The 27,559-nt window shown below is 39.8% G+C and overlaps 1 protein-coding gene across 16 annotated transcripts in view; it reads right to left on the bottom strand.

Annotated features, from left to right (window-relative positions):
• Nucleotides 1-25,383, bottom strand: part of UNC79 (unc-79 homolog, NALCN channel complex subunit) — a 110,771-nt gene extending 85,388 nt beyond the window's left edge. For 7 of the 16 annotated variants that reach the window (XM_071809574.1, XM_071809575.1, XM_071809580.1 and 4 more), the window contains exons 1-9: nt 14,681-15,004; nt 11,262-11,432; nt 7,794-7,886; nt 6,449-6,504; nt 5,673-5,802; nt 4,042-4,106; nt 2,466-2,554; nt 1,208-1,248; nt 8-36 (exon numbers count right to left, since the gene is read on the bottom strand). In XM_071809574.1, coding sequence (XP_071665675.1) covers nt 8-36; nt 1,208-1,248; nt 2,466-2,554; nt 4,042-4,106; nt 5,673-5,802; nt 6,449-6,504; nt 7,794-7,886; nt 11,262-11,432; nt 14,681-14,927 — 921 coding nt within the window. In that variant the 5' untranslated portion in view covers nt 14,928-15,004. Of the gene's footprint in view, nt 1-7; nt 37-1,207; nt 1,249-2,465; nt 2,555-4,041; nt 4,107-5,672; nt 5,803-6,448; nt 6,505-7,793; nt 7,887-11,261; nt 11,433-14,680; nt 15,005-20,754; nt 20,876-23,165; nt 25,170-25,249 lie in introns of those variants that run through there. The other 9 variants (XM_065840026.2, XM_071809588.1, XM_071809576.1 and 6 more) reach the window with 7 other exon arrangements.
• Nucleotides 25,384-27,559: the final 2,176 nt, after the last annotated feature.

Raw genomic sequence — 27,559 nt, 5'->3', positions numbered from 1 at the left:
ATCTTACCTTCTTCTGACATATAGCAGAAATTTCAGCTGTAAGGGGAAGGCATACAAAAAACATCAACACAGAATGACGATCCTTCTGTTTTACTGTGGCAGCCATGGGAAAATGGATTTGCTGCAAGGAAGTGTCTGAGGCTAAATTTGCATTAGCAGATATTATTGAAATCTCTAAGCCTGTTGGCCTGTATGAGGTAGGGCATGATATACTTAGGTCTGCTGGCTATTGCTACAGTGACATGAAAGAACAGCCTCGTGTGGAGGCTGCATCGTGTGGTGTGCCCTGTATCCCATTCACCTTCCTCCTACGCTTCTGCCTCACGAGCAGTCTAAGTGCACTCACAGGAACACTGCGAAAGCTCACAGTATGAAAGATTAGTGAATATGGATGAAAAACGTAGAAGCAGCCACTGCGTCTGTGGCCCATGACTCCATAGCAAATCGTTTGCAGATAAAACCTGTGAGCAGTAGGTATTCAGTTTGCTGCCCGGGCAACATCTGATTTGGTAAATATAGGTGGCTAGGTAAAAATAAGTGTTTCCCTTATGTAAACAACACATTCTTAATCTGGATTAGATTTCAACTAAAAGGAGACAGCAAAAAATCTTCACTGCCTAAGAATTTTCAGTTTGCAGAACAAAGAGAGAGGGAGTGTCCTTGTTCTGTCCTTGAAAGGGTTATTTTAGAGAACATGTGACCATTCTTGTAAACCCAGGAAATTCTGACTAGTCTGTCAACAAGCTTTGTCTGCATTCTGGTAGAAAATAGAATATCAGGCTCTCTCACTGGCCAAAGGGCAATGAATGGATCAATGACTGGATCATAGCAAAATATTTTATGTTATTTTCTGATACACTTAACAGTCTCCTGTTCATAGAACAGATATTCAGAAGCTTTAAGAGCTTTCAAATCAGATATATGTTACTGGAAGAACTAGCTCCCTTTTCTCCACTCCAAATGTAAATGCTTCAATTGTCTGTTTCCTCACATATAAGGAGTTGCATACTATTACAAGATGAGTCAATTTTTCAGAGTACTTTGAAGACATTAAGTAGTATTAACTACAAGCTACTTAAAATCTTTGTTTTAAATCCCTTTAGAATAGAATGCAGCATTTCAACTAATACATTATGCAGAAATATCAGTAAGCATAGGGTTGCATAATTATGATTAGTTTGTACCTACCCTTAAAAATTCCTCTTACCTTGTGGTAGAAGAACATCTATCAACCATTCACTGTGATCCCTATAAAAATTGCATATCTGATTAGCTTCCATTTTTTATTTATCTATGCATTTATTTTTGCACAGAGGAAATTTACCAAAATTAACGTGGTAGGACATACATTATTCTGAAGTTGTTTTATAGAAATGTAGTTTTATAAATTGCAGGCTGCTTTACATTACTCACTTTCTTGTGCCTCACTTATTGTAAATTGCTACTTTGATTATGTTGGTCCACCATGTTCAGAGCTTTCAAAAAATTACTTCTAAGGCATAAATTTATCAAATTAAAATAGTGTGTGCTCTGAAAGTCTGAGGGCTAAGAAATTATAGTCAAGAATCTCAGATGAAGACAGAATATAATGTAGAAGTACCGTTTTCCGTGAGTCTCCTTAGAAGCTATGCTTCTGCCAAATTCCATTACTACTTCCTGCAGCTTTAAATCAATGATGACTTAAAAACCTAAGATGAGACGTAATGGATTTTCCTACAACTGGTGTGACATAAAGGTGTCTTAAATTGGGTATTAAAAAAAACATATGGAGCTTCAGGACTACCTGTAACCTCATCCATTTGGACTAATGATTGGAACTCCCCATAAATATTAGTAGATCTTTTAAAGTAATGCAAATCAAATTTAAAATTACAAAATAATAATAATAGTAGTAGTAATAGTAGTAACAGTAATAACAAAAACAACAATAACAACAATAATAATAATAATAATAAAAATAAAGTGAGGTTAATTAATCTCAGGCTATATTCTTTCCAGGTACTGGACAAGCCTGGACCAATTTCAATTCTTTACTCTGCTGCTTCACAGCATACCCTAGAGAATAATCTGAAACATGTTACAGAAAAGTAATGAAGTCTTTGTGAAAGAGCTTTCATTGTAATGCCCTGGTTTTAATGACAACTAAAGCATGAGGAGAAAAAACGTTTCACGAGCAAAAGCCTGTACATTAACAAGGTTCCCCTACCATAGTCAATGCATCCCAATGCATCCATTCAAAAATATTAAGTTTAAAACTCTCTGCTGTTCAAGCTAGATGACAATGCTGATCATGTAGGGTAAATTTCTGTAATTCTCATTCATAATGAGTGGCAGTGTGCTCCATGTGTTTCAACAGGGTTATCTATATAAATTATAGCCTAACAATAAAAAAAAGCATAACTCCGGAGTTCTGTACTCTGGAGTCTGGCTGTACCTGATCATGTTCCAGTTCTTGGTTTACGTACCCTGCAATTCTCTGGCTGCATTCTTCACAAAGATATAGAGGAGGAGGCTTATCACCCAAAGCCACAGACAAAGATGGATCAATGCACATCTGAAACACAGAGAAGGAAAAGAATTAATGCATCTGTTCATTGAAGTTCACTGAGGACGTTCAACACAGGACATATGACATAACACAGCTTTCAGTATTCTGAAAGATGGTACTCAGCACCTGGCAGTACAGGATCTCAAATGATTTCTAACAAAGACAGGGATGAAACTGAAAGTGAGAGCCTGTGGGAAGAGAACAGGACATATTTCAAACCAATATTATCACTCTCTGAGAGACAAGTATATTTTATGTTACACATTGACACTGCATAGTCATGACAGACTTGTTTTTTATTTTTTTCCAATGAGATGGTCACTTAGAGGATCCATTACTTAGGACCAGGTAAAGCGAAAGTCTAGATTTTTCTCTCTCAGTAATACCTCTTCCAGCAAAATCTAATTTTCAGTCATCATAGTTGTTAACTATACAGCACAATTCCAATGACAGAATGAAGGCTATGGACCCACAGTTCCCTTGGCAGTGTAGGTCCAAACTTTGTCTTACATTACCTTTATCCTTCCAGATCAGCCAGTTACAGAAAACACAGTTAGCAGCCAATTACATAGACGTTTTTAAGTGTTTTGTACTATTTAAGGAAAAGCTGAACAGCAGTATGCATATGCAATATCTTAACCACTTAAATCAAAAGTTTCTTACTCCAAGTGTAAAATCTTATTTATAAAGACAAATGCTGCTTTGAATGTTTTTTATCTTTGTTAACCCAATTTACTTTTATCTATCTAAGAGACAACAGACCGCATTTTTCTAAGTGATGGCTGGTCAAGACTGGTTCTGTCAAAGTTAAGCTAAGAGATCATTCAAAAATATTCAGGTATCTAATCTGCAAATATTGGAACTGTAAGTTGCATTGATATTTTGCTCTGGCCTTGGAAGGCTGTTCTTACCTCTGCCATCGAATTGCACTATTATCCTGGCTTAGCAACTTTACTTTTTCTTACACTGTGCATAAACAGGAAATGATATCACTTACCTCCCTCCAAGAGGGCTGCAGTGAGGTAAGTAAAGCTTTGTTGCTGTTTGCTTTAGGACATATTCCAAGCAAAGAATCACAGAATAGGTAAATTTTATGACCCTAGTCAAGATACCAAGGTGAACAGATACCTACATAATCCACATAATCTTTCCTGTATATAGTAATATTGGTGCACATATTAACACACACATATGTGTGTTCAGGAAAATATTTACACAGATTAGCCAGGAGTCAGATTAGATTTTTATAAAGTGCTCTCCAACCATCATCATCTTTAATATCAAGACTTGGCCCACAGTAGTTTGCCATCTTGCTTTAGGCAGTCAAAGAACACTTTTGCGAAGTTCTGGCGCCCTTGGTCTCGACAGACTTTGCTGTTCCCTTAGCTCCTGCCCTTAGTCACCTGCACACAACCAGAACATATGGTTGGGGCCAAAGTACAACCTCCCATCCCCCAGACAGTTGGGTTTGACCCCTGAAGAAACAGCAGTACCTTCACAGCTGGTTTGTTAATCGCATTATGGCATTCGATGTGCTGGCAATGAATAGGATTCCAGGCTGCAAAACCAAAACACAGCTGATTAATAAATGGAAAAAATACATTTATATTCTTTGTATTTAGCAATATCAATTACGAACAAGATCCTCTTGTATTAAGTACTCTACAAATATGAGAGAAGACCTAGCCATTCCTCAGGAAGCCTACTCATTACAATGAACAACCTAGAAAATACTTGTTTGGGACATAATTATTAAATGAACCATGATCTCAGTGAAGAAATGGAAAAACTAAGACACAGACATCCCTGTTGTAGACCCTTCCTGATCTCACCAACACCCTGAATTAATTAATTGTCCTTCCTTTCCAGGAGCAGGATGGTAGAAGTAGCTGAGTAAATTAAGTAATATTCCCAGGCAAAATAAAAACACAGCTATGATAAAGGAAAAAAACTCCAGGCACATTAGGAGCTTTAGCTTTGTAATGATAAGAAGTAAACAACAAAGGTATGTTCAAGTAGCATCACCTGGATGCTACACAGAATGCTCCCAGGCCAAAATGACATACAACTGCAGATAATACTCATCCTTTTCTAGGACGCATTAACAAAAAATTTTTATACAGGAAAATTATTCCAGTCTACCCAGTGCTAGTAACAGCTCAGACGGAACGTCATGCTTAGTTTACAGCCCTGCCTGCATGAAATAAGTGATGCAGAGCAGTACAAGAAGAATGATTGAAAAAAAAAAAGTCAAGAAAAATCTAACAACCTTTCAAGGGAAGGCTTTAGAACATATCAGACAAACATGTAACAGGATGTACTTGTAACATATAACTCAGGATGCACTTGAGTTGTTCTAGAGGGTCTTCTAAAGTTTCTTTCAATCTTTCGTTTTTATTATTTAAAATGTTGCACTCTGGTCCACAAATTTTAAAAGTCAGTAAAACATATCCCATACAACATGGATTATTTGAAATTGGTTGAGATAGGCAAACAGAAAAAGCAAGTCGGGGATTGCTGCTGGACAGCCCCCACCATAGAAGCACAATCCCACCAGTTTCACTGGGGAGTTTCGTGAACAGAGGACTTTGTACCATCCACCTGCTCAGCTCCAGATGTCTTGCTGACTTGGCTCTCCCTTTCAATCTATAGTCAGCCTTGAGAACTTACCCATTATATTGACTGCTCCTGACATCGCCTGACTTTTTTTTGACAGTAACAGCCAAGATAAGGAGCCTCAGCAGCAGCAGCAGCAGTGGCAGCAGCTGGCACAACAAAAGCAACCAAAGCAATAATTGAAAGGAATATAAACCAGAACCCTTGTGAGGCCAAGCAGGCAGTTTCACAGACCATTTGTAATGCCGTATTTATTTCTTCTCCTGTTCTGGTTTCATTGGGATTGGGAGTAACACAATATATTTACTAGCCACAATCACCATTTTTATTTTTCCCAGCATCTTTTGAAAATATAGAGAAATTGATATTGTATATACTTATGAAAGTACCAACACATAGAATAAAACATTTCAAAATACACTGTAGAACTGTAAACATGTGACATTAACACATTTCCGATAATTTCCTTTATATCTATTTTGGCTTATACAAAAACAGCTGCACTGACCTGTGTACTGCAGTCCTCTGTACTCACTGATTGCCCCAGGGGGCTTTAAATTGGGCCAATAGTGAAATAACATTTGTACCGCTGGAGGTTTAACTTGAGATGGTCCATAGGCTATCACATATAGCAAATCCTAAAGAAAGACAGGTACAAAATGTTTATTTTGCAAGATAACAAAACACAATTCAATACATATTACTTACATTCACAAAGATACCTGAGCACACAAAAGATATACATTTCATGCCCTACCAAACGTCCTTTGTATGTTCTTACAAGTAGATTAGATGAATAATTTCAACAATCTGTTCACAATTGGCTTCTGAGTTTGATCAGAGCATCCAACAGCTACAAACCACCCCATACAGTATGCTAATACATAGCACATGAAGCCTCTCTGTAACCACAGAGCAAAGAGGTGTGATATAGATAACTAAGTGATCCAGATGAGATTCAGGCTAAGACAATACTCACAAATAATCCTTGTAAAAGCTCAGTCCCACATAAACTGAGAAGATTGGTAGTTATTACAATTTCTGCTGATGGGAGCCACAACCACAGAGTATTTAGGAAACTGAGATCTGTTCTACCAAACATAGAGCTGCTTCTGTAAACTAAAAATCAGAGGGAACTTCCTCTCCATAATCCAGAAGTAGAACCAGATATAAAGATCATTTAAAGCTTCTTGGCACACAGTCACTTCCATTTTCAAGCCACCTGGTTTTCATTACTACCTAAATACGGTCATTCCCACAAAATATATATGATCACAAACTTACTTTCCATACTTCTTGCTTATATTTCATGAGGCATTCCAATAATTGGCAGTGATACACTGAGAGAAAAAAGACAGTATAGACACTGAAATGGAAACTCAAGTTACAGAAGTGATGTAATTAGCTGCTTGGCTTGTTCTGTCCATCCAAAACTCTAAGCCTCATTTAATTACTTTTTATTTTAAAGGGTTTGCTGAAGAATCATTGCCCTGAGAGTCATCAAAAAAGATTAGAAATTAAATATTAGTAACTTCATCATGTCAGTGCAGTTAGACAACAAGTATTATGGGTGTACAGCTTTTTACACAGCAATGGAGATCTTTTTCAAACACATTTAGTTTAAGAATACCTGCTAATTCATTTAAACTTTGTCCCTCTGGCACAATGTAAAGCTGTAAATGAGTACATTGTCATTCATCTTGAGGCAGCAATGGAGGGAACATGTAACAATACGTTACTCCCATGTATACCACAGGCTACAGGAGCCACTCTGCATCAAACAGGAGAGTCAAATGAACTACTTTACACGTTTGACTTCCTAAAAATCACAGGCCAGAATTTCCTTCAGATGGCTGGAACATGGAATTTACAAACAAAATTAGAACCGCTAGTGAAAAAATACTAACTTGTACGAGTAGCTCTTAAAATTGGTGTGTTGTTATTAATTATCACTGGGAACAATGTTAGCATGACATGATGATACTTCTCACACACATACTGCAGTGTGGGGTTCCTTCCCCCACACAGCATCTACATAAAATGGGAAATAGCTGACTATCATGCGATATAACAACTCCCTCAGGTTACATTTTGTTTGAATTTGGTTATGTGATCCCACTGATTTAATTGGGACTGTGCCATCGTGAGAGAGAATAGCCTTGTGTTTAGATACTTATGATTATATTTAAATCCATTCTAGTTCTGTGCGCCTGCAGCCAGCATTACCTGCCTTCTTTAAAAAACAACATCAATTGTGAACTTGGTGGGATATCAATCAGAGTATAAGATAAACTGTTACTATTAATTTCTATAGTCAAAGTAAGTGGTGATAACATGGATGTTATAAATCAACATTATTTTCTGATGTCAAGCAAGAATAGATCAGAGCCTCCAATCCTGGGCCAAATCCTATATCTTCATCACAACAAGTTCTCGTGTCTACATAGTCTTACTTCAAGTATGATGCTCAGAAATTCCAGTTTTGACTAAAATATCTTCTTTTTCATCCTGTATTGGATGGTGAGACTGATTTCTCCCAACATCTGAACTTTTCTGATCACATTTGACATAGTACTTCATGACTCATAGTTTTAGAGAGAATGATACCATGTCACATGTTTACACATACCTGGGTTTGATGTGTACTGCATTGCAATCATTAGCATTGATGATGCAGATAGATTGACATGTGCTGGAACACCTTCTCTTTTTGAGGATCCCACTTAAAAGAAAGGAATAAAAGAAAACATTGTTTACTGTATAACAAGGAATATTAAGTGAGAACAGCATATTAAATAATTCCAACCGATGCAAATAAAATTCCCAAGGTACTATGTCAGTAAAAAACAAACAAACAAAACTAGAAACATTCTGAATTGGAGAGGGTGAAACCCCCTTTTCTGCTGGAAGAGAAAGATGACTAAGAATATGGTATTGCTTCACAGAGCACACACCTGGTTTTCCAGATCAGCAAGATTTCATTGTCAGAGCTGCACGAATCAAAGAGAGGGATCTTCTCAGGTACTCTCCTTCAGACCCCACAGACTGGTCAAAACAATGTCACTTGTGTAGCCAAGTGCCCCTAGGACTTGGATTGTAGAAAAGTAAGGTGGAAGTGGAGAGTAAAGAAACAAGAAAAAACAGAAAGCCCACTGCTGAGGTACACTGATGAAGGGCTGGGGCTGGTAGTACCTGCTGGCTGTTGGTGTATGGCAAACATGACTCCTCAGAGATCACAGGGTACAAGTTCAAGTTATAGATATATTCCAGAAAAATTAGTCCCCCTTGTTATGTTAACTGTGCTAAGATAATAAACAGTAGCACTGAAGTGTAGCTACGCTGTTGCAACTTTGACCTCACACACAAAGTCGCCGGAGTTCCTTCTGGTCTTCTACTAATTAGTTGCTATTAAATGGTATACTTGGAAAAAGCCCACAGAGTGTAGGTGTTTGCTTTCTGAAATGCAACACGGCAATATGGCTTTGAAGGCAACCTCCCACACAGAGATGTGGCATGTATCTTCCCCATCCTCGCTCACAGCACTTTCCCAAGCCTGGCTGCCAGGACCCAAATACCAAGCATTTGGGACAAAAGCACAGAACTGCAGTTCCCAGTTCAGTGAGCTGCTTTCATTCTTCCCATTTGGCTCTCCAGCTGCTCGCACAATCGCTTGCATCCTCCCTTCCAGTTTGATTCAGAGCTCAACACCAGGGGAAGGAAAGGTTCTGCACTCGACTTGTGAAGGGGCAGATCATTCCTGGTGGGGAAAGACCAGCTACTAACTAAAAGGGCACCCACTGGAAAAGAAGGAGGGAAGGAAAAATAGAGAATTTCTCTCTTCTATCTGGTACTTTTCCGCATGATCCAGCATTACTATGGCTCTCTTCACTGCACTTCATTCATTCTCTTTTGAGTCTCATCCATACATGTAAGAGCCCACAAATTATCACAGCAAGGTCTATTTGTATGGATTTAACTTACAAAACACTCAGCAGCTCTAACCTGGCAATTAAAATGTGGTCATCATCTGAAAAGTAAGACACAGTACAAGAAGCCAAATTTAAAGAGTAGCAGATTGGTTTCATACAGAGATCTAACCAAAACCATTTGAGGAAAAAGGCAGCAGGACAAAGGCTGGTCCCATGCTCTACATGGATGCAGTCTCTGCCAAAGGGAGTTGGGGAATAGTATCTATTTAAGGAAACCAAGGATTTGGCTCAATCAGATGTTTTGGAGAACAGTTTTACAGATCTGAAGATAGGACAGGATAAGTCACCTACATCAGCTGTTCTTTAACACATAACAGTAACGGATGAAAAAGGAGTTTAATGCAACATTCTGGCTTATTCCAGAGAGGACCTATTGCACCTATGTATAAAATACGTCTTAGGAATTTTCGTTTGCACACTACTACTAGAACTGTCAAAAGCAACAGAGAAAAAACATCATTGCAATGTCTTACAAGGGAATATTTTACATAAGGAAACTGAGGTACAGAAGAGCTAAGGGATTTCTCCCAGATCACTGACTGGTAGAGCAAAAACATGTAGGTAATAAATTTCCATTACACTAAACCTCAAAACACCAAACCATGCTTCTGTCTATGTTCTAACAGTATCTTCCACATGCTTAAATGACAACAGTGTTACCTCTGTAAAAAAGTCACTCATGTTTTTCCACAAAGGTCTGGAATATAGAAAAGGAGGAGACATTCTCACAGAATCACAAGATGGTTGAAGTTAGAAGGGACCTCTGGAGATTGCCTTGTCCAGCCCCCCCGCTGAAAGAAAGGTCATCTAGAGCAGGTATTCAGGACCTTGTCCAGCTGCATTTCGAGCATCTGCTAGGAGGGAGAATCTGCAGCCTCTCTGGCAAACTGTTCCAGCATTTGATCACCCACACAGCTAAAGGCTTGTTGGTTAAAACTGTCTTTTAATATTGATCCTAATGCTTCCATCTGAAGTACACCGTTAAATTTCTCCCTGCTACTGAAATCCCATTAAGCCTTTTACCAGGTACAGAGACAAGTATTCAGAACACACCTCAGGATTCACATTCTGCAGGGATTATAAAATTATGTATCATGTGACACCCTCAGTGGGGTAGAAAAAAGAAAGAGGAAAAAAGGAGGCACTGTCGGGTTCAGTCTTAACACTTACAGAGAGGAGACATTACAGACACAGCTATTTAGTACCGAACTTAAACAGAAAATGCCGAGAAGAGAGGTAGGGAGAAAAATCAGAAATTCATCACATCATTACATTGAGAACAGTCATTCTTGTACATCCAGATTTTGGCCAGCTAAAAAAATTACACGTTGCTACTGTACCTATTGTTTCAGGAGCAGTCTGCCCATTGATTCTGTATTTAAAACTCCCACTGCTGGCACTGAAAGTTCTATGAGTCTGAAAGCAATGTATTTCTTAATAAGCTAAACTTCAACCTTTAAATGAATCACAGAATCACAGAATCGACTGGGTTGGAAAAGAGCTCAGAGATCATCAAGTCCAACCCTTGGTCCAACTTCAGCCCATTTACTAGATCATGGCACTAACTGCTATGTCCAATCTCAGTTTAAAAACTTCCAGGGACAGTGAGTCCACCACCTCCCTGGGCAGGCCATTCCAACACCTGACCACTCTCTCTGTAAAGAATTTCTTTCTAATATCCAGCCTAAATTTCCCCTGGTAGAGTTTAAGCCCATGCCCCCTTGTCCTATTGCTAACTGCCTGGGAGAAGAGACCAATCCCCACCTGGCTATAACTTCCCTTCAGGTAGTTATAGAGAGTGATGAGGTCACCTCTAAGCCTCCTCTTCTCCAGACTAAACAACCCCAGCTCCCTCAGCCTCTCCCCATAGGTCTTGTGTTCAAGGAAAAATGCACACAGTAACACAGCATAACAAATAAATAAAAACCATAGAATTATTTTCTTTGAAAAGCACTCACACAGAATTATTTTACAAATGTACATACACTAGACTGGTATCCCATTACAATACTATTAGAGATCAAACTTTGACTCCTACGGTCTAATACTATTATAGCAGTGCATCATGTTTTCTGAGACATAACAACACTCACATGAGTTCTACTTACATATAGCCATAGGCAGAAAAGATGTGCTGAGATACTCTATAATATCCTTGTGCAGAAATGGAGGAAAGGTAGCTAGTGTTGAAATCATTGTATAGGGTAAAGTACTCAAAATATCATCATTGAGAAAAGGAAGTAAGCATGTAGTTGTGTAAAAAATCGATTGCCCAAGATCTGTTGAATAAAATGAAATAAATACAGAATCATTATAATGGAAAAATAATTATGACTACGTACTTTTTAGTTTAGAAAACTATTAAAAAAAAAACACTTAAATTCAAGTTTTCCCCTCAAAGTAATTTGGGAAGTTAATCACTATAGACAAGAGATTTCATCCATCTTTTTGAATCCCTCCTAAAATAGAGGAAAACAACTGTTTAACAGTACTCAGAAGAGTTTGGAGGGCATAGGAATACTACAGCCAGTAAAACCATTGTTCAAAATCAATGTTGATTTTAATCATGTAGCAATTAACACACAATGGCCTCCATTTAAGCAGAGATATTACTAGAATCAGAATTTGATACGCACTTTCGTATCGAAAGGCCTGCTTTTGCAAAAAGCGTTCTAGTCTTTATCAGCCATAGAAAAATAAGATTTTCATCTTAATTACCCTCAAGATTGCTGCAAAGTACCCACCACATAGAGACTACAGGAAGCGCCACTGTATTTTTCAAACATGTGATTAAACAACGGATCTTGTTTTCCTGGCAAGCCATAAAGGCCAAAAACGGCCAAGGCTTAAAAGGAAAGGAATATTTATCAGAATATTCATACTTATTTTAATTAATTTTACTATAATCCTTTGGTACATTTCAAGATCCAAAGGGAAGGGATAGGTTATTGTGTATCTGGGCACTGTGGCATCTTTATAACCTCTTCCGAATAAGGAACTGAGCTGGGGCAAATAACCCTCCGAGAAACATTACAGCACTCAGTGAGCCCCAAGTTTGAACCTGTATGATGATCCCAGTACCTCATAAGGTCTTTTCCCTGCATGAGAGGGATTCCTTTTATTACTCACTCTCTAACCTTAAGTATGATACACAGGCCTCCAGTTCCATCTGTACAACTAGGTTGATTTAAAACTCTGTAAAGTGCTCAGAGATCTGTAGCTGTAAACATCATAAGTCACAGTAAGAATGAAAATTAGCACTCAACTTCGGTGGTTCTGGCAGGTCTTCAATGCAAGGGTCCAGTCAGACCCTCAGTGCTAGAGAGCGCTCCTCTCTTGCAATACGTATTTGCCAGCAAAGCACTGAGAGTTTTGTATCATCTGATTTGACCAAAAGTCAAGACAGCCCAGTGCACCAGTTGTACTTACCCAAACAACACGGCTTGTTCTGATTAAAAAATATATATTTCTTTTAGTGACATGCTTAACTGAGGGAAAAATAAATAACAAGTTGTATTGCAAAGTTTAATTCTCCATACACAGAACTATAGAAAATAACAAGTGATCTCCCCTTGCTGCAAGCATGAGTCAATCAAATTATTCCTGGCAGACAATTGTGCAAACTCTTTTAAAAATGTGTAAGGCAGTTCACTCCTTCTCCTGGCAATTCATCCCAGTGCTTAACCATCTTTATCATAAAAAGGCCTTTTTTTTTTTTTTTTTAATTTCTATTGCTGCTGTTTAAGCCTACAACTTCTTATCTTGATTCACTGTAGCCACAAATTGTTTTATTTAGTTTATTTCTCCTCTCAGCAATCTTTACATATTCGTAAATATAATCATATCTCCCTTCTATTTTTCTCCAAGCTGGACAAACCAAGTTATTTCCATTTTTCCTCACTGTTCACATTTTCTACACCTCAAATCATTCTTGTTTCTTTTTCCTGGACTCCTCCCAAATGGCCCATGTCTTTCTTAAAGCCAGATAGACACATCTGAAAATTTTACTCCAGCAGAGGCCTTGCTAGGGCTGTTAGAATATTACACAAAATGCTTTGGGTGTCTCCTACACAAAACACATGTTTACATATTGCTAGAATAATATATTAGTGACTTATGGTCTGCCTCTGATCTACTGCAACATCCAGATCTCTGCAGTAGGGCTTTCAAGATAGTATTTCCCCTACTTCATTTCTGCTTTTGATTTCTCGTGCTTAAGCATAGTATTTTAGATTTCTTCCTTGAAAATGTTTTAAAACAGAATGCAAATTGCCAGGACAGTTTTGAATCAGGTATCTTTCACACATAGGACATGCTATTCGCCATCTTGATAACCCCTGCAAATCAAAGTGCTCTCTCATGTCTATCAGCCATGTAAAAAAAATAAAGTATTTAATAATACTAGACCCAGTACAGACCCCTAAAAGATTCCCACTTGATATACCCTTCCAGCTGACAAGAGCCACTGGTAATTTCTTCTGGAGTGTTTTCCTCACTCAAGTGGGGTCCACATGCCCCAGATTGCCATTAGGATGTCAAGTGACACAGCAACACAAGGCTGACTAAGGACAGGAAAACCCTGCCAAGAGCCACTGTGCTGCTATAAAAGGAAATTGTGTTTGCTCAGTGTTGTTTGTTCTTTACAAGTCTCCATTGGTTGTTGATTATCACTGTGTTATCTATCTCGAAAAAGATTGTTTTGATAATTAGATCCACCATTTCTAGAAAGTGAAGTGGACAAGTCTGTAATTTGCTGGGAGCAAATTACACCCTGAAACCATGATGAAAATTAATATTTGGCTTACGTAACATAGGGAGAACACTGGGCTCCTGAATCCCAGTATGGAAAGCCACAGACTAACAAGCCAGATACATGCAGAACTTGAGGGAAAACAATTGAAATACAACACAGTCACAAAAACATCTTGTGATTCACTAATTCAAAATATAAGCAAACACAGCTTTTCTGTAAGTCAGAGAGAGAGAGTCAGAGGGTCTTTTTACCCAGGAATATGTTAAAGCCATATCAAATCACCATTGCCATGGTTTTTCTTCAATTAAATGTATACTATGTTCTATTTAGAGACGGACCTTCACCAAAGCACTCAATCTGTATATTCATTATAGGCCATACATACATTTGCAAGCAATTTGTGCCTTTCTAAGAGAGCCACCCCAAAAAGACCTGTCTGAAGATAGCCCAGCAGATTCAAATTCAAAATCCAGATATTTTTTTTTAAACCATCTGTATTATTTTTGTTACATACCATTCTATTTTAGTTACATATCACCAGCATATCACTAAAAATCAGACAATCTCAGAATTCAAACCCAAATCCACAGTTAGCAAAAAACCATCTTTTATTTAAGAAATTCAAACCAAACACTTGGATATAAACGCATCCCAGAAGACTGAATTCCAGATCCAGGTCAGTTTAGGCCCATCTCTTCTACGGCATTTATGCACCATTCATGGATTCACAGCACTGAAGTTAAGCGTACTGGAAGGGTTGAAGGGCCTGCTTACCATGTTGACCATGTTGTAGCAAGGGAACTAGATCCAGCAGTGTCACCAGTGTCACGTAAAGTCCTTGATAGTCCAAAGATGGGTAGTCTGATAACTGAGCATCACGACTTTGCTGGCCACGTTCAGATGGAGCATCTCGCAGGACGCTGTAAAGGAGGGAGCGAGTAACAGTAGGGTTGATGGAACTGACCTGTGGTCTTAGAGATGGGGTGAGTGGGAATGGCACAGGAAAAAGACACATGGTCATGGGCACTGTCAAATTGGAGGCATCTTGATTCTCCTTCTTCCCTGTGCGGGACAAAATGCTGTTGGGGGGACAAAGAAAAAAAAGAGACAACAAAGACACAAAGAACAGCACATTACATTGAAATGACACTATAAAACAAATAATAAAACACCAGATACATCCCACATAAGATGCAATCCCTACTGAAACCAGTGTGTTTACAAATCTAGCAACCATTCACTTTCGTGGTTCAAGGAAAGATAATTAAAAATTGACATCTAGGAAAATTTTATTGCATCTCATGTGTTATCTGGTTCATAAGGAGCAAAAATATAAAAATGCATGTTTCAGTGCCCTACCCATGTTTCACAGTTAAGAAAAATTCTGAGAATTAAAAGTGTTTGCTATGGTAAAATAGCTGTGTCACAATAGGCTGGTACTTTGCTCTGAGATTTTAAGAGATTTCATTTTTTTTTTCCCCTATAATCTTTTGAACCAACTGACTGAAAACATGCAAAATATAGGTGTGGCACTTGCAGAAACATGTTTTAGCAAAGAATAAACATGTGTGTTTGTTAAGATAGTCTTAAAAATCACATGTTTATTGCATTAAAATAATGTCTGTATGTATTTTATGATACTGTTTCATGACCACTCACTCAGTATCATTTGAGATAATGAAGTTTAAACAGGCACATGGATTTAGAAATAATATAATATTTCTAAAATGTTAACTAAACTACATTTGGAAAAGTTATAAAATAATATATAGTAGATGGTCTTTAGCATATGTTTGTGAGCTAATGATAATGGTTGTTTATGTGTGGTTTTAATTTTGCCCATGTTTAAGGAGGAAACATTTTACTTTATGAATACAAACACTCCTTGGGTAAAGAGTTACCTTCAAAAATCTAAGGGCTAAGCAAGCAAGACCAATTATGTAACTGCAGATCAGACAGTATGTTACCATACATTCCTGCTGTTACTTACGTTATTATTCAACAAAACTCACTATAAACTAAAGGAGAGATAATTTCAAAAAATAAAAAGGATTTAGTGGGAATCAAAATAGAGGCTATATGTCAATCAGCGTGTTATGTCATTTTAAGAATGTCGTAAACATTTTAATCTAATTTATTAAAAAAAAAAATAAACCCCATTATTTTAAATAGAAATAAATTGTCACTTAAGCAGTGTTATAGTTTAGTTATCAGGCAATTATAGAGTTAGTTCATAGACTTCATATGTGCCTATAAAAATATAATACACCTTTTAAATATATTAAACCACACACAATGCTTTTTATTTTTTAAAGTACATTTTGCTCCTCTCAGTGGTTGGGATTTCCAAAAGCAGTTGCTGTTGGTTTAATTCTGCTCCAAAAGTCAGGGTTAAACCAAGTCAGTGGCATTAAAATTTCCACTGACTAATGAAGAGCTTAGTTATGTCAAAAGGGAGCACTTCTGGAAACCTCAGTCCTCTTTAACAGTACAGAGATCCCTATTATATAATCACCTTAGCACAGATATATCTTACCTCACAAGTCAATTCAACAATTTACACGTGTAAGCTAAACTCTTGCTAAGGTGCTTATAAGAGAAGGTGTCATTCATTTGCCATATAGATAAAACACTTCTACAAGTACAGTTCTATGGCAAGTGGCTACTATCACATCACTCTTGCAGAGATGACAGACATATTGTCTGTTTTAAGAAACTACATACTTGTTTTTTCCTTTTTTATTGTGCCTTACATATTTGGCAGATTATTTTCGTTTCTGTTACCCAATGTCCAGTACAAGAATCATGGTGACTGTTAAGACAGTTTATTCAGAAAATCATCTAAGATGTAGCATGACTTTATAAACAGATCATCAGAGTGCTGATTCTTTTTAATTTGCTTGATGTTCATTTGCCATATTTTGCAGCTTATGTTTAGGGGTATGAAAGTACCAAGTTCTATTCTTTCCCTGTCTACCAACAGATAATACCAATTACCCATCCTTTTACTCATCAACACATCACTTCAAGCACACTTCTTCCAGAAAGGACATTACTGTATTAATTAATCCTTGCTTTGGAACGTGTAAGGCAGTGATAGAGAGCTCACACTATAGACTTCCTTTCCTCTTAACATGGAGTTATGGCCCACCTACAGATTAGAGGCCAAAGTGCACCATCTTGTATCTTGATCAGGGCACCCTCCTGCTCACGAACAGCAATGAGATCATATCTAAATTCCAGCTGTAACCGCACCAAATTTAAAAGGAAAACAAACAAACACACACACACCACTTTCAGATCCAGGCTTTTGCCTGACCCATATGTTTTTAAAGCAATAAACAGAAGAGTCAAAATTTAAAATCTAGGAAGTGCCCTAAGACCAAGATACGATGATTGCGGTTTGTTCCTGTTTCTGTTCAAACCATGTCCTGAGAACCTGAAGTGTCTGCAGATCATAACTCCACACTGAACGTGTTCTCTGACAAATGACGAAGTTACCAGGGCTTGTTTCAAGATTTGTAAATCTTTGCTACAAATTTATCCCAAAATTACTGCCTTCCAGGAAAGGCTTTCTAAAATGCCTAGAAGAGAATTGCATCTCACCAAGGCAGCAAAACAAGTCTGACCATTAAGTAGCCACTGAGCATTTATAACTATTCTTTATGTAAAACATTTTACTTAGACATAAATATGGAGATTTTTCTCCAAGAAAATGTGAAAGAATGAGCTATTATGCAAGATGTTTATTAAGTCTTAGATAACTCCTCAAATGAGGGAGAAAATACTGAAAATGAGCAGGGCATGAAACAAATTCATGCTGTAATGCAAAGAAATGCTGTTGCCCAAAGAGAAAAATCAAGGAAGAACTAAATGAATAAATGTGCTATGTATTGTGTATGGTGATTTTATGTGATGTTTGTTCATAGAAATAAGGATTTAATTTTTTTAGCCATTCCACATCTGTTCCCCCCACCCTTGAGCTTCTGATTTATTGAGGCTATGTACAGAGCAAAGGAGCAAATTATTCCCTGGTGCAACAGACCTATAGCTAGCAGAATGACACCAGATATGAATGTGATTCAAAAGAGCAGGCATGTCCCACTGAAAGGAACACAGGCAATGTGTCCATAACATGGAAAGGTAAAAGTATAATAAACTGTAAAAGCTACACCTGTAAAAATCATCATATGGAATTTCTCTGACTAACTACTCCTCCATTATTCTTAGACTACAAATGTTCATAAATAAATGTTTGGCCTAAAAAGATCAGCTGCAAAGAGAGTACATATCAAACTGGGAAATATTGTTTGAAGTTATCTTAAAACAGTAGATGGTCACAAGCAACGTATTCTGAAGCCCAGACTCAAAATCTCTAGAAATCAATGGGCATTTTTGCTACAGTTGGTCAGTATTCTCTTAGCAGCCCAAATTCATTGCATTAGCTCTGTCTCAGGCTCCAAAGATCATTCTCTACCATGTACTTCTATCATTGATGTTAAACCTCACACAATGGAGTCTCAGTGTAGGAGGCAGAAAGAAGACTCAGCATGCAGAATATTCAAAGAAATTTCTGCACACGCTCTTCAGAAAGGTTCTTAGGCAGTCTGCTTAGTTTTAAGGTAAATCTTGCAGAGATCTGCACACAGTGGGTGGGAGTTTCCTTCTTTCCATCTGCCACACTAAATACAGGGTGTGTTTTGTTTTGCTTTTTTATCCAGCTCCTCTCTTAGCATCAGCAAGTATATAAATTTATATTGGTTCAACCACAGGACTCAAGCTTTGACCCACAGTTCAAATTCCCCAGTTACAGGAATTCAGAATGTGGAGTTGACCTTGCTCAGTATCAGGATTCAGTCCACTTTAGTTTAGATCCAAGTTCTGGCTTCAGCTCGTGGTACCCTTTTAGCTCTGAGGCTGAGCAGATCCTAGATCATAAGGACAAAGCCATTTGTATAGAGCTGCTGCACATCAGATATAAGGATCACTTCTGCCCCATGAGATTCAGCATTATCAGCTACAGGATTTTGGTTCAGTCCCATTCTGAACACAAAATAAAGAAATGGAGTTGGTCAGTTGTGCAATTTCTGACCTGATTTCTGTTCTGCTCTCATAGTCACCTAGTATAAAGCTTTTCTAGTAAGTCCAGACACATCACTGCTCATGGAGTGTGACAAATTTGTCACATAGGACATGTCAGTTGTACTACTTAGAAAGATGAAGAAAACCAGGTGGTATAGAGACACTTTCTTTAAGCCGCAGACTCTATATCCACCCTGTCCCAACGGACTTCTGCCCAAAAAGAAACAGATCTCATTATAGTACTTGGTAGTTACAGCTAAGAGAGAAAAGCATTCGTACTAAGTCCAACTTTCTTGCTTTAACAGCTGAAAGGCCAACAGCATTTACGCAGAGGTTGTTTTGTCATATGTGACTTTACTTACATGTGATTTAACTGTGTGTGTTGTGCAAATAATCCATCAAAACAGCCTGATGTGGGAAAAGAGCCACATTTCAGAAGTATCTTTAGCAACTCTCCAAAACAATTTTCCCCACTATTGCAAGATAAAGAGACAAAATTTAGTTTCTTAATCTTAAAAAAAAAAATAGGCCCTACTGTTTGCCATAAGTTTCCTCAACACTGTAAACAATGAAGGAAACAAATTTCTCAGTGATTAAATTCTACTCTTGAAGTTTTCAAAAGTAAACAGGAGGTTTTTAAGTTTGTGGTGAACATTTGTTCCACTGAGTATTTCTGTCTATGTACCTTTCCTTCTTGACCCTGTTTAAGGGTCAAGAATTTTGATACATCCAATGCACTTCAAATTAATGTTAAAATGAACTGCTGTCAAGTTTAAACTCTTGCTTCTCAACTTGTACACATCATAAGATTATGTGTACAAATGTATCGGTTAATTGTTTTTTGTTAATGTTTCCTCATCAGATAGGGCAAATATCTGCATTTCCAAACCAGTTTATGACAGCAGAGACTTGATCTTTTCAGATATAAATCAGGAAGTTATGCACAGAAATACAGCTTTAACTGTATTTTTCAGGATGTAAAAACTAGTACCAGCCAAAACCTGGGCAGACAAAAATAACCTCTTCACTGTTAAAAAACATTTTTAAAACAATTTGAAAATATGAGTCCACCAGGTAGCACAATGGAATGTATATCATTCCTAATTAAGTCTCGCAATTTTTGCTATCTTTTTTGCAAGACAAAAGGTAGTATTTCCTATATGAAATGTATTCTGCAGCCATATGGTATTTATTACTATGTATTATCAGTAAATATTGGACTAAATCAAAGCCCTGGGTCAGAGCAATTCTGACCTGTTGTTGCCATTCGAATCCAGATCCATACACAAACTTCGTGTCTCCTTCTATTGTTGTAAGGGACTGAACCAGAACCCAAGCCTGACATGCAGCTGAACTATGTCAGCATAAGAACCTAGTTCTGCTCATCTGGCTCATCACTCCAGGATCCTGAGGCACCAGCACTGTTACGGAGTTGATGGGCATACACATCCAAAACTATCAGTCACAAACGCCTTACTTCACAAGTTCAGCATGTTTGTACATTCCGCTAAGTCTTAGGAGGGCCAAGCAAATGTGTAATCAACCAAGTTTATTTTAGAATCAGCCACTCAGTCAGCAGCTCAACTGGGCAAATTGGGCAACAGCCACTGAAGAAATTAATTCATACCATTATTTTCTTAAATTATGCTCTGACTCTTTTTGGCTGAGCATTGACCCATTATAGCTTGCAATCAATTCAAAGTCAATCAATATCCCCTACAATTCTTTAGCTCTTTTTTTCTTCAAGAGCATTAGTTAAAACTTACCTCAATAACGTCTGAGAAAAGTATTTCAGAGTATTTGCAATGTCAGTTCCAGAGGGCACAGGGTAAATGTTGTGGAGAACCCGGTTGTGGTATTCCTGAAGGTAACGGATTTTGGAAGCAACTACACAAAAGACAAAAAACAAACAAAAACTTTCATTTAGGCTTTTTGCAGGCTTTGACAGAATCACATCTGTTCCCATCATTTCTGATTATTTTCTGATTTAAGAAATAAACAGTAAAAAACAGAAAACTCTCTACATTCCTTCTAATTTGACTGAATAAAATGAACACTCCAGTGCAAGAGTGTCAATGGGAAGGAACAGAAGTGAATATCTGCACCTGTATTAGACCAACTTAGTGCTAGCAAATTAAAAAAATATATATAAACAAAACCAAACAAACAAAAAAACCAGACCTGCACTACTTCTCTGTCTCCAAGATCTCAAGATTCATTTATAATGAATGAGTCATTAAATCACAGGGGATTCATGTGAGACAGATAAATATTTCTAACGCCAAAGCAGAGATATAAGCTAAAACAGAGAGAGCTTATGTGATTTACTTTAGGCCATACATTTACTTCATGCAATGAGCTGAAGATACATAAAGACCTGTGCTGTTTATTTAAGTGTTTCAGGAAGTTTGATGATGCAGGTGAGGAGATTTAAAATAGTAGGAGCTCTACACATTTACTGAAACCATGTTTTTGTTATTTTAGAAATAGAACAATAATGGGTTTATTGTCTACGAGATCCTTGTTCAGTATTGGAAAAAGTGTTTACTGACCATACAAGCAATGCCTCACATTGCCTACATGGCACAAGACAGCCTCATGCAGAAACACCTGAGAACACAATTCTGTTTTGCTCTGCTCAGACTAATACGCTCTGCTGAGAAGCCGAGTGCTCTGGCTGTGGCACAGGGCTGTGCCAGCTCAGCTGCACTTTCAGCTCTGCTCTGCAGTTGTTCACAGCATCACCTTGAACAGACACAGCCTCAGTGAAACCAGAGCTCACTGGGAACTCCTAATCACATTAAAAGTGCGCCAAGACTGTGTAAAAGGCAGTTCAAAGGGGAGATGCTTCCAAATGACTTCAGCCCTTGAACATATGGATTATGACAGTCTTTTACTACACCAAGCTACACCTTGTTCTCCTGCAGGGCTCCTGCTCTGTGGAAGATAAATTGTGTTTCCTAAAGGAGCAATTAGTCAGTCCTTGGTTTTATTCTTTTTGCCAAATGGCATTTAAAGAATGAATACCATTAAGTCCTCCACTGGACAGAAGGGCACTAACTTGCTGTCCCTATGCCTCTCACTGCTGTTGTACATTAACATTTCATGAGCATTCCATTTTTTTTCTTCTATCACTGACAAGCTGAATGAGAAGGAGTGACTGAGTATGAAGCCACGCATATTTGCAAAGAAAACAGACCACATTTCACAGTACCCCTGCAAAGAACAATTCACAGCAAGACACACAGTTTACTGTGGCTGCTATGGTTTGCTGTCAGAAATCTGTAAGTGAGTTAGATTAATAAAATGCTAAAGATGATGTCAGAATTCAGGTCTAGATGTATTTCAAAGAACTGTCTACCTCTCCACAGCTACTTAGTTTCAAAAAAGGGTATGAGGTATCTAGAATAACTGGCTTTTTATAAAGAAGGAAATCTACATATTTTTATTCATCAGCATTGTCACACAATTGTATCAGGCAAAATACCAAAACAGAAAATTTATTTATAAAGCCTAAATATTAACACTAGCTTTAGGCTAAAGGTTTTAACCTCGCCTCTGGGTTATGCTTCCCAGAACACTGACAATTTCAGCACATCCTCCCAGAACACAAAGAACCTTTGGAAGGAATGTACCAGATGAAAATGTTGCCAGCTTTCAAGATACAGAAGTGTGTGAATGACCCAGTTTTCTGAGTTTCTGAGCACCCAGAGATATACTTCAGTGATGTCACTCTGTGGAGGTACTTAGCCATTGTCATAAGGTCATCACAAAGAACTATTTTTAAAAAGAACAAAAAAAAGGTATTCCACAATACAATGCTGGGTATCTCTCTAGGATCTACACAGACCTAACTAAACTCTCTGGGCCCCTTGTAAGCATTGACTGAATCAGGGGTAAAACCATTAGGAGTCTTGAAAGACGGTGTTGGTTGCTCCACTGTCTTGGAGAAGAATAGAGGTATTCCCAGACAATACTTACCACAACTAAACACCAGTTACTGCTATTTAAGGCGAAAAGGAACTAATTTCTTTTTAATACAACAGAACAACATAGGCATGTCATGATTAGTCAGATGATGAAAGTCGCTGCCAATATCACTGGTATGGGAGATGAGATGCACATTGTGACAGAAAAGGGAGGCTTTGAGACGATTTCCAGATTGCCATCATTTTACCTGTTATTCATACAACCTGCCAAAGAGCTGTGGGGTGGCCACAGATTCATATTTAGACCAGCAATTCTTCCGTTCTGATCCACCTGTTTCCTCATTTGTAGTGTTTTGCTGCTGTTCTTGGTAAACTGAGATTCATTATGACTTGACTCCTTCCCAAAACATTCCAGTTCTTGCCTCAATCAATGAGGGCAGAAGCAACAACAGCAACAGTTGGGGTTTGAAGGTTTGCCTGATAGTGATGTATGCACATCAACATAGTCCTTGTCGGAGTCTATCATCATCTGTCAAAAACTGCAGGTGAAGGAATCTTGAAGATATGTTGAGACACAGACATCTGGTAACACTGTAATACTAGTCAGGAGAACAGCCTTGGTAAACAAAATACACTCAGTAGGTTAGAATGCGCAGGATGTGTTCATTAACCAAATACCTTCCCTGGAGCATCATGAAAAAGAGCATTAGGAGGCAGGAAGATCTGAAACCTGGACTCCAAGTAAATCTTAAAATAGAGAGCAACAGGACATGACAAGGCAAGACACAGTGTCTTGAACAGTACAAGGGGATGAAAAAACAGCCAAGAAGAAAATATGAAAGAGAAGCTCAAACAGAGCAGATCAAAAGCATTAGGAATGGAAGAACAGAGAAGGCAGAAGAGAAAAGAAAAAAAATGCCAAAGGCAGTGTTGGGACAAAAGGTGGCAGAAATTCTTCCACATGCCAGTGTAAAATAAGCATAATTAATGTATAAAAATCACAGGAAAGAAGAAACAATTACAGAACTCAGGTGGGGGATGGGGAAGGCAGAAATTGAACAGATCCGAACATTGCACACTTCAGGGTTGTTGCATGGTCAGAACATTATGTCTCTATTTATGACGCCAGAATCATATCCCTAAAGCAATAAATTAGCATCCACATAATATTTTAATAGCAACATCATCCATCACTGTTAATAAGCTGTAAACCCTAAAGGAAAATAAATACAAGTATTCTTTTCCTTAGATCAATTCATCACAGGCACACACAAATATAAGGATCCTTCCCAGGTACCCGAAGGACAGAGACAGCAAGTCTCAACACATGAAGTGTTAGATCACACTGTGTCATCATGACAAACATCAGTCCAACCTACAGACTGCCTGGCTCACAACCATGACCCTTGTATCAGGAGAGAAAGTAGCTTTGATACGGGAGACAAGCTTGATGGCCCTGGTTATTTTTCTTCAAGCCTCCCACCAGGGCTCTTGCAGATGCACCGGTTGCTATCAGCAGTAACAATGGTGGGGAACAGAACGGTCCAGCTGTCGATGTCTCATCCACCACATTATCTGACCTTACTCTGACCAGCTCCAGACAACAGGGTGGTTAAAACACCGGTGGCTGTGCAGACACAGCAGGCTCGGGCAGGGGGTGTCAGCACCGGGGGCTCTTGCTGGGAGGCTCTGAGGGTGCAGCAGGTGGGCAAGAGACTAACACCCAGCCTACATTCACCCAAAAGGTGAACAGCACAGGCAACACCGACAGCACACCTCCCTTCTCGCTCTACCTCACGGCAAGATCACCTTCAAGATGGAAACACACGGGTCACCTCTGGTCTCCACAGTCGGATCTCCAGTCTCTCAGGGGGGCACCTCCTTTGGGACAGGGCACAGCACCAGCAGACCAGGCAGGCTGGACTCCTCCCGCCACGGGGCCGAGGGCCAAGCCGGCGGTCTCGATCTTAATTCTCATCTCCTCATCTCTCCCTCCTAGGTCCCCGCCGCTGCCTGCGTACAAACACGCGGCCTCCCGAGCGGGGTCGGCCGAGATGGGAGATGCTCGGGGGCCGCCACACCAACCACCCGGCAGCGGCTGAGATGGAAAGAGCCAGAATGAACGCAGCGCCCCCACACACACATCTCACCTCCTTACACTGGCTGCGACGGGGACGCCACATAAGGTGGGAGGAGAGCGGGCAGAGCTAGCCCCGGGGCACTGACAGCCGGCAACGGGGCAGCGCCATCGGCGGGAAGGCGCCCCCGGCCGCCCACCCCCCCGCTCCCCTCGGACAGGCCCCAGCCCGCGCCGCCCGGCCCCACCACTCACACTGCTCCGCCTTGGTGGACATGCTGCCGCCCCGCTCTGCCCCTCAGCCACCGAGGAGCACCTGCCCCCAGCCGCGGTGAAGGCGACGGCGACCGCTTCGCCTCAGCAGCCGGGCAGCTGCCGCAGGGCTGCGGGCCGGGGACGGCGGGCGGGGCGGGAACGCGCTCTTAAAGGGACAGAGCGTCTGGCAGCCGCGGCTGACGGTGGCTTCGCAAGCAGCGGGCGCAAGGGGGTCTGTCCGCCCGCTCGCCTCAGGGGGAGGTTACCGCGCCGGAGCGCCGGGCTCGCTGGGCTCGCTGAGCCCGCTGAGCCGGGAGCTGCCGAGCTGGAAGGTCTTGACGAGCTCCCCCGGGCCTCGGCGGTGCCCTTCGGGGATAGGAGGGTGTTTGGGGCTGCGGAGGGGGGCTGGTGGTGTGCACCTCCCGGCCCGACGCCCTGTTCTTCGGGAGCTTGCAAGAAAGGAAGCGCTGAGGTAGCCGAGGGGTTGGTGGCACTATTGTCAGGCGTTGTTCATGGGACTGTGTCTGTGTTCTCCGTTTTATACTTTGCTTGAAACAAGGATGTTGTTGCTTTCACCACTTCTCCCCTCAAGCTTCTGAGCTCCTGCTGTGTCCCTCAGCAGGGCACACAGTCAAGTGATGAGATCCCCTGCTTGATACCCCACTTGTCCCCATAGTGTGCCAAGGCATTTCAGGACTGTCATGCCTTCCCTAAAGAGACCAGAGCTGAGCTCAGCCCAGCTGTGTTCCCTTTCTGTCACCAGTTCCCAGCTACGATTACCACCTCAGGCATCATCAGTACAGGATGAAGATGGGATGGAAAGACGTGGTGGGAGTACAACAATAACAATGTAATTTGCTTGCTCCCAGAGAAATTATTTCATTGATGTGTGTTCTGTCACATTCCCCAGCATCCTGACATGGCCTTACCAGGTCTCAGAAACAAACAGCTACCTGTGGTTTTCATCTCTGAAACTTTCCAAAACAGTTATTCAGGTCATCACACTTCTGAGAAAGGCATGTGGAAGCAGAGGTATTTCATCAGCCAGGGCACGGGAGCTTTGATGTGCACAGATAAAAAGCCGGCTGCAACATACTCTCCTCAAAACACTGGGCTGCATAAGATGACTGGGCCTGTGGCAGCCAAAGAGAGCTGTGCTGTGGAGGTGGAGGAAAACAGGTACTTTTTATTATTCATCATGCAAAGTAGTGCCTCCAAACTACTGCTGCCCTGACTGGGGGACGATGCACATTCTGTGCCAGGAGCTGCAGTGAAGGAGCAGATGCCGTTCACTGGCATTTAACATGTTGGCTTTTTTTCTCAAAGTGATTTTCTAAAAATACTGTATGTGCAATGTTTTTTCAACACCACTTAATTGTATGCAAAATAGAGCCTGTATTGCATTTACTTGAGGTCATAGTTATTTCCACACTCCCTGCAGCTTGTGATCCCCAAAGACAGAGAGAAGCCAACTTAAACTACTGCCACTGGGTAGTATGAACAAACTGCAGGGACTATACTGGGACTGATCAGCAACTGAAAGGCATTAATTAATTGGGAGAAAAATCACCTCTATTTCCTTGATCAGTACTTCACAAAAGCAAAGAGCACTGGCCCATTCCCATATGTGGTTTTCTCCTTCTTCCTGTTGGGCTTGCTGCAAGATTCCCTAGGTTGCTACCTGAACATTTAAGTTTACTCTTTCACATTTAAACATTTAGGGGTAAATATTTAAGTTTGGTTGAGTTTTTTTCTTATTAGAAACTGACATGTGAGATCCAATTCTACGGAAGTCAGTGAGAGATTTTCTATTTATTTAATTTAATGAAGTGCCCAGGGAGGTCACGTGTTGCTGCAAGCCCCGCTTCCCCCAACCTTAGGTCTCACAACACAGAACACAAGTGACAAAAATATAGATAAATGGCTTTCAGACCTCACTGAAATAAGCTCTTGAAGGCAGGTCTCATCTTTATCTTGGATTTCTGCCTCTTGATGCAACAAATCAATCTGAACAGCTTTATTGCTCAATACAGAATAAGAGGGAACTATGCACTGAGAGGAACTGAGCTCCCACAGGTATGCTTTAAAATACACCAAGTGTTCACATACTGCAGTGGTGAGCCTACTGAAAACACTCAGGTTGATAAAGCAGGAATACACTGTGAAAATATGAACTCAATTTTTCCTCAGGTTTAAGTGCCTTAAAATTGCAGCTATGCCTGCATTTACAAGAAGAGGTCCTATACTGTCACGATTGAGACAGACAAACGACATGGACCAAGTTCTTCCAGGATGAAAGTAGTAGATGCC

Source organism: Patagioenas fasciata, chromosome 5, assembly GCF_037038585.1.
Source record: "Patagioenas fasciata isolate bPatFas1 chromosome 5, bPatFas1.hap1, whole genome shotgun sequence".
NCBI classification, from domain to species: Eukaryota; Metazoa; Chordata; class Aves; order Columbiformes; family Columbidae; genus Patagioenas; species Patagioenas fasciata.
Note: the sequence above shows the minus strand (reverse complement) of the source record. Positions and strands in the feature narration are given on the sequence as shown.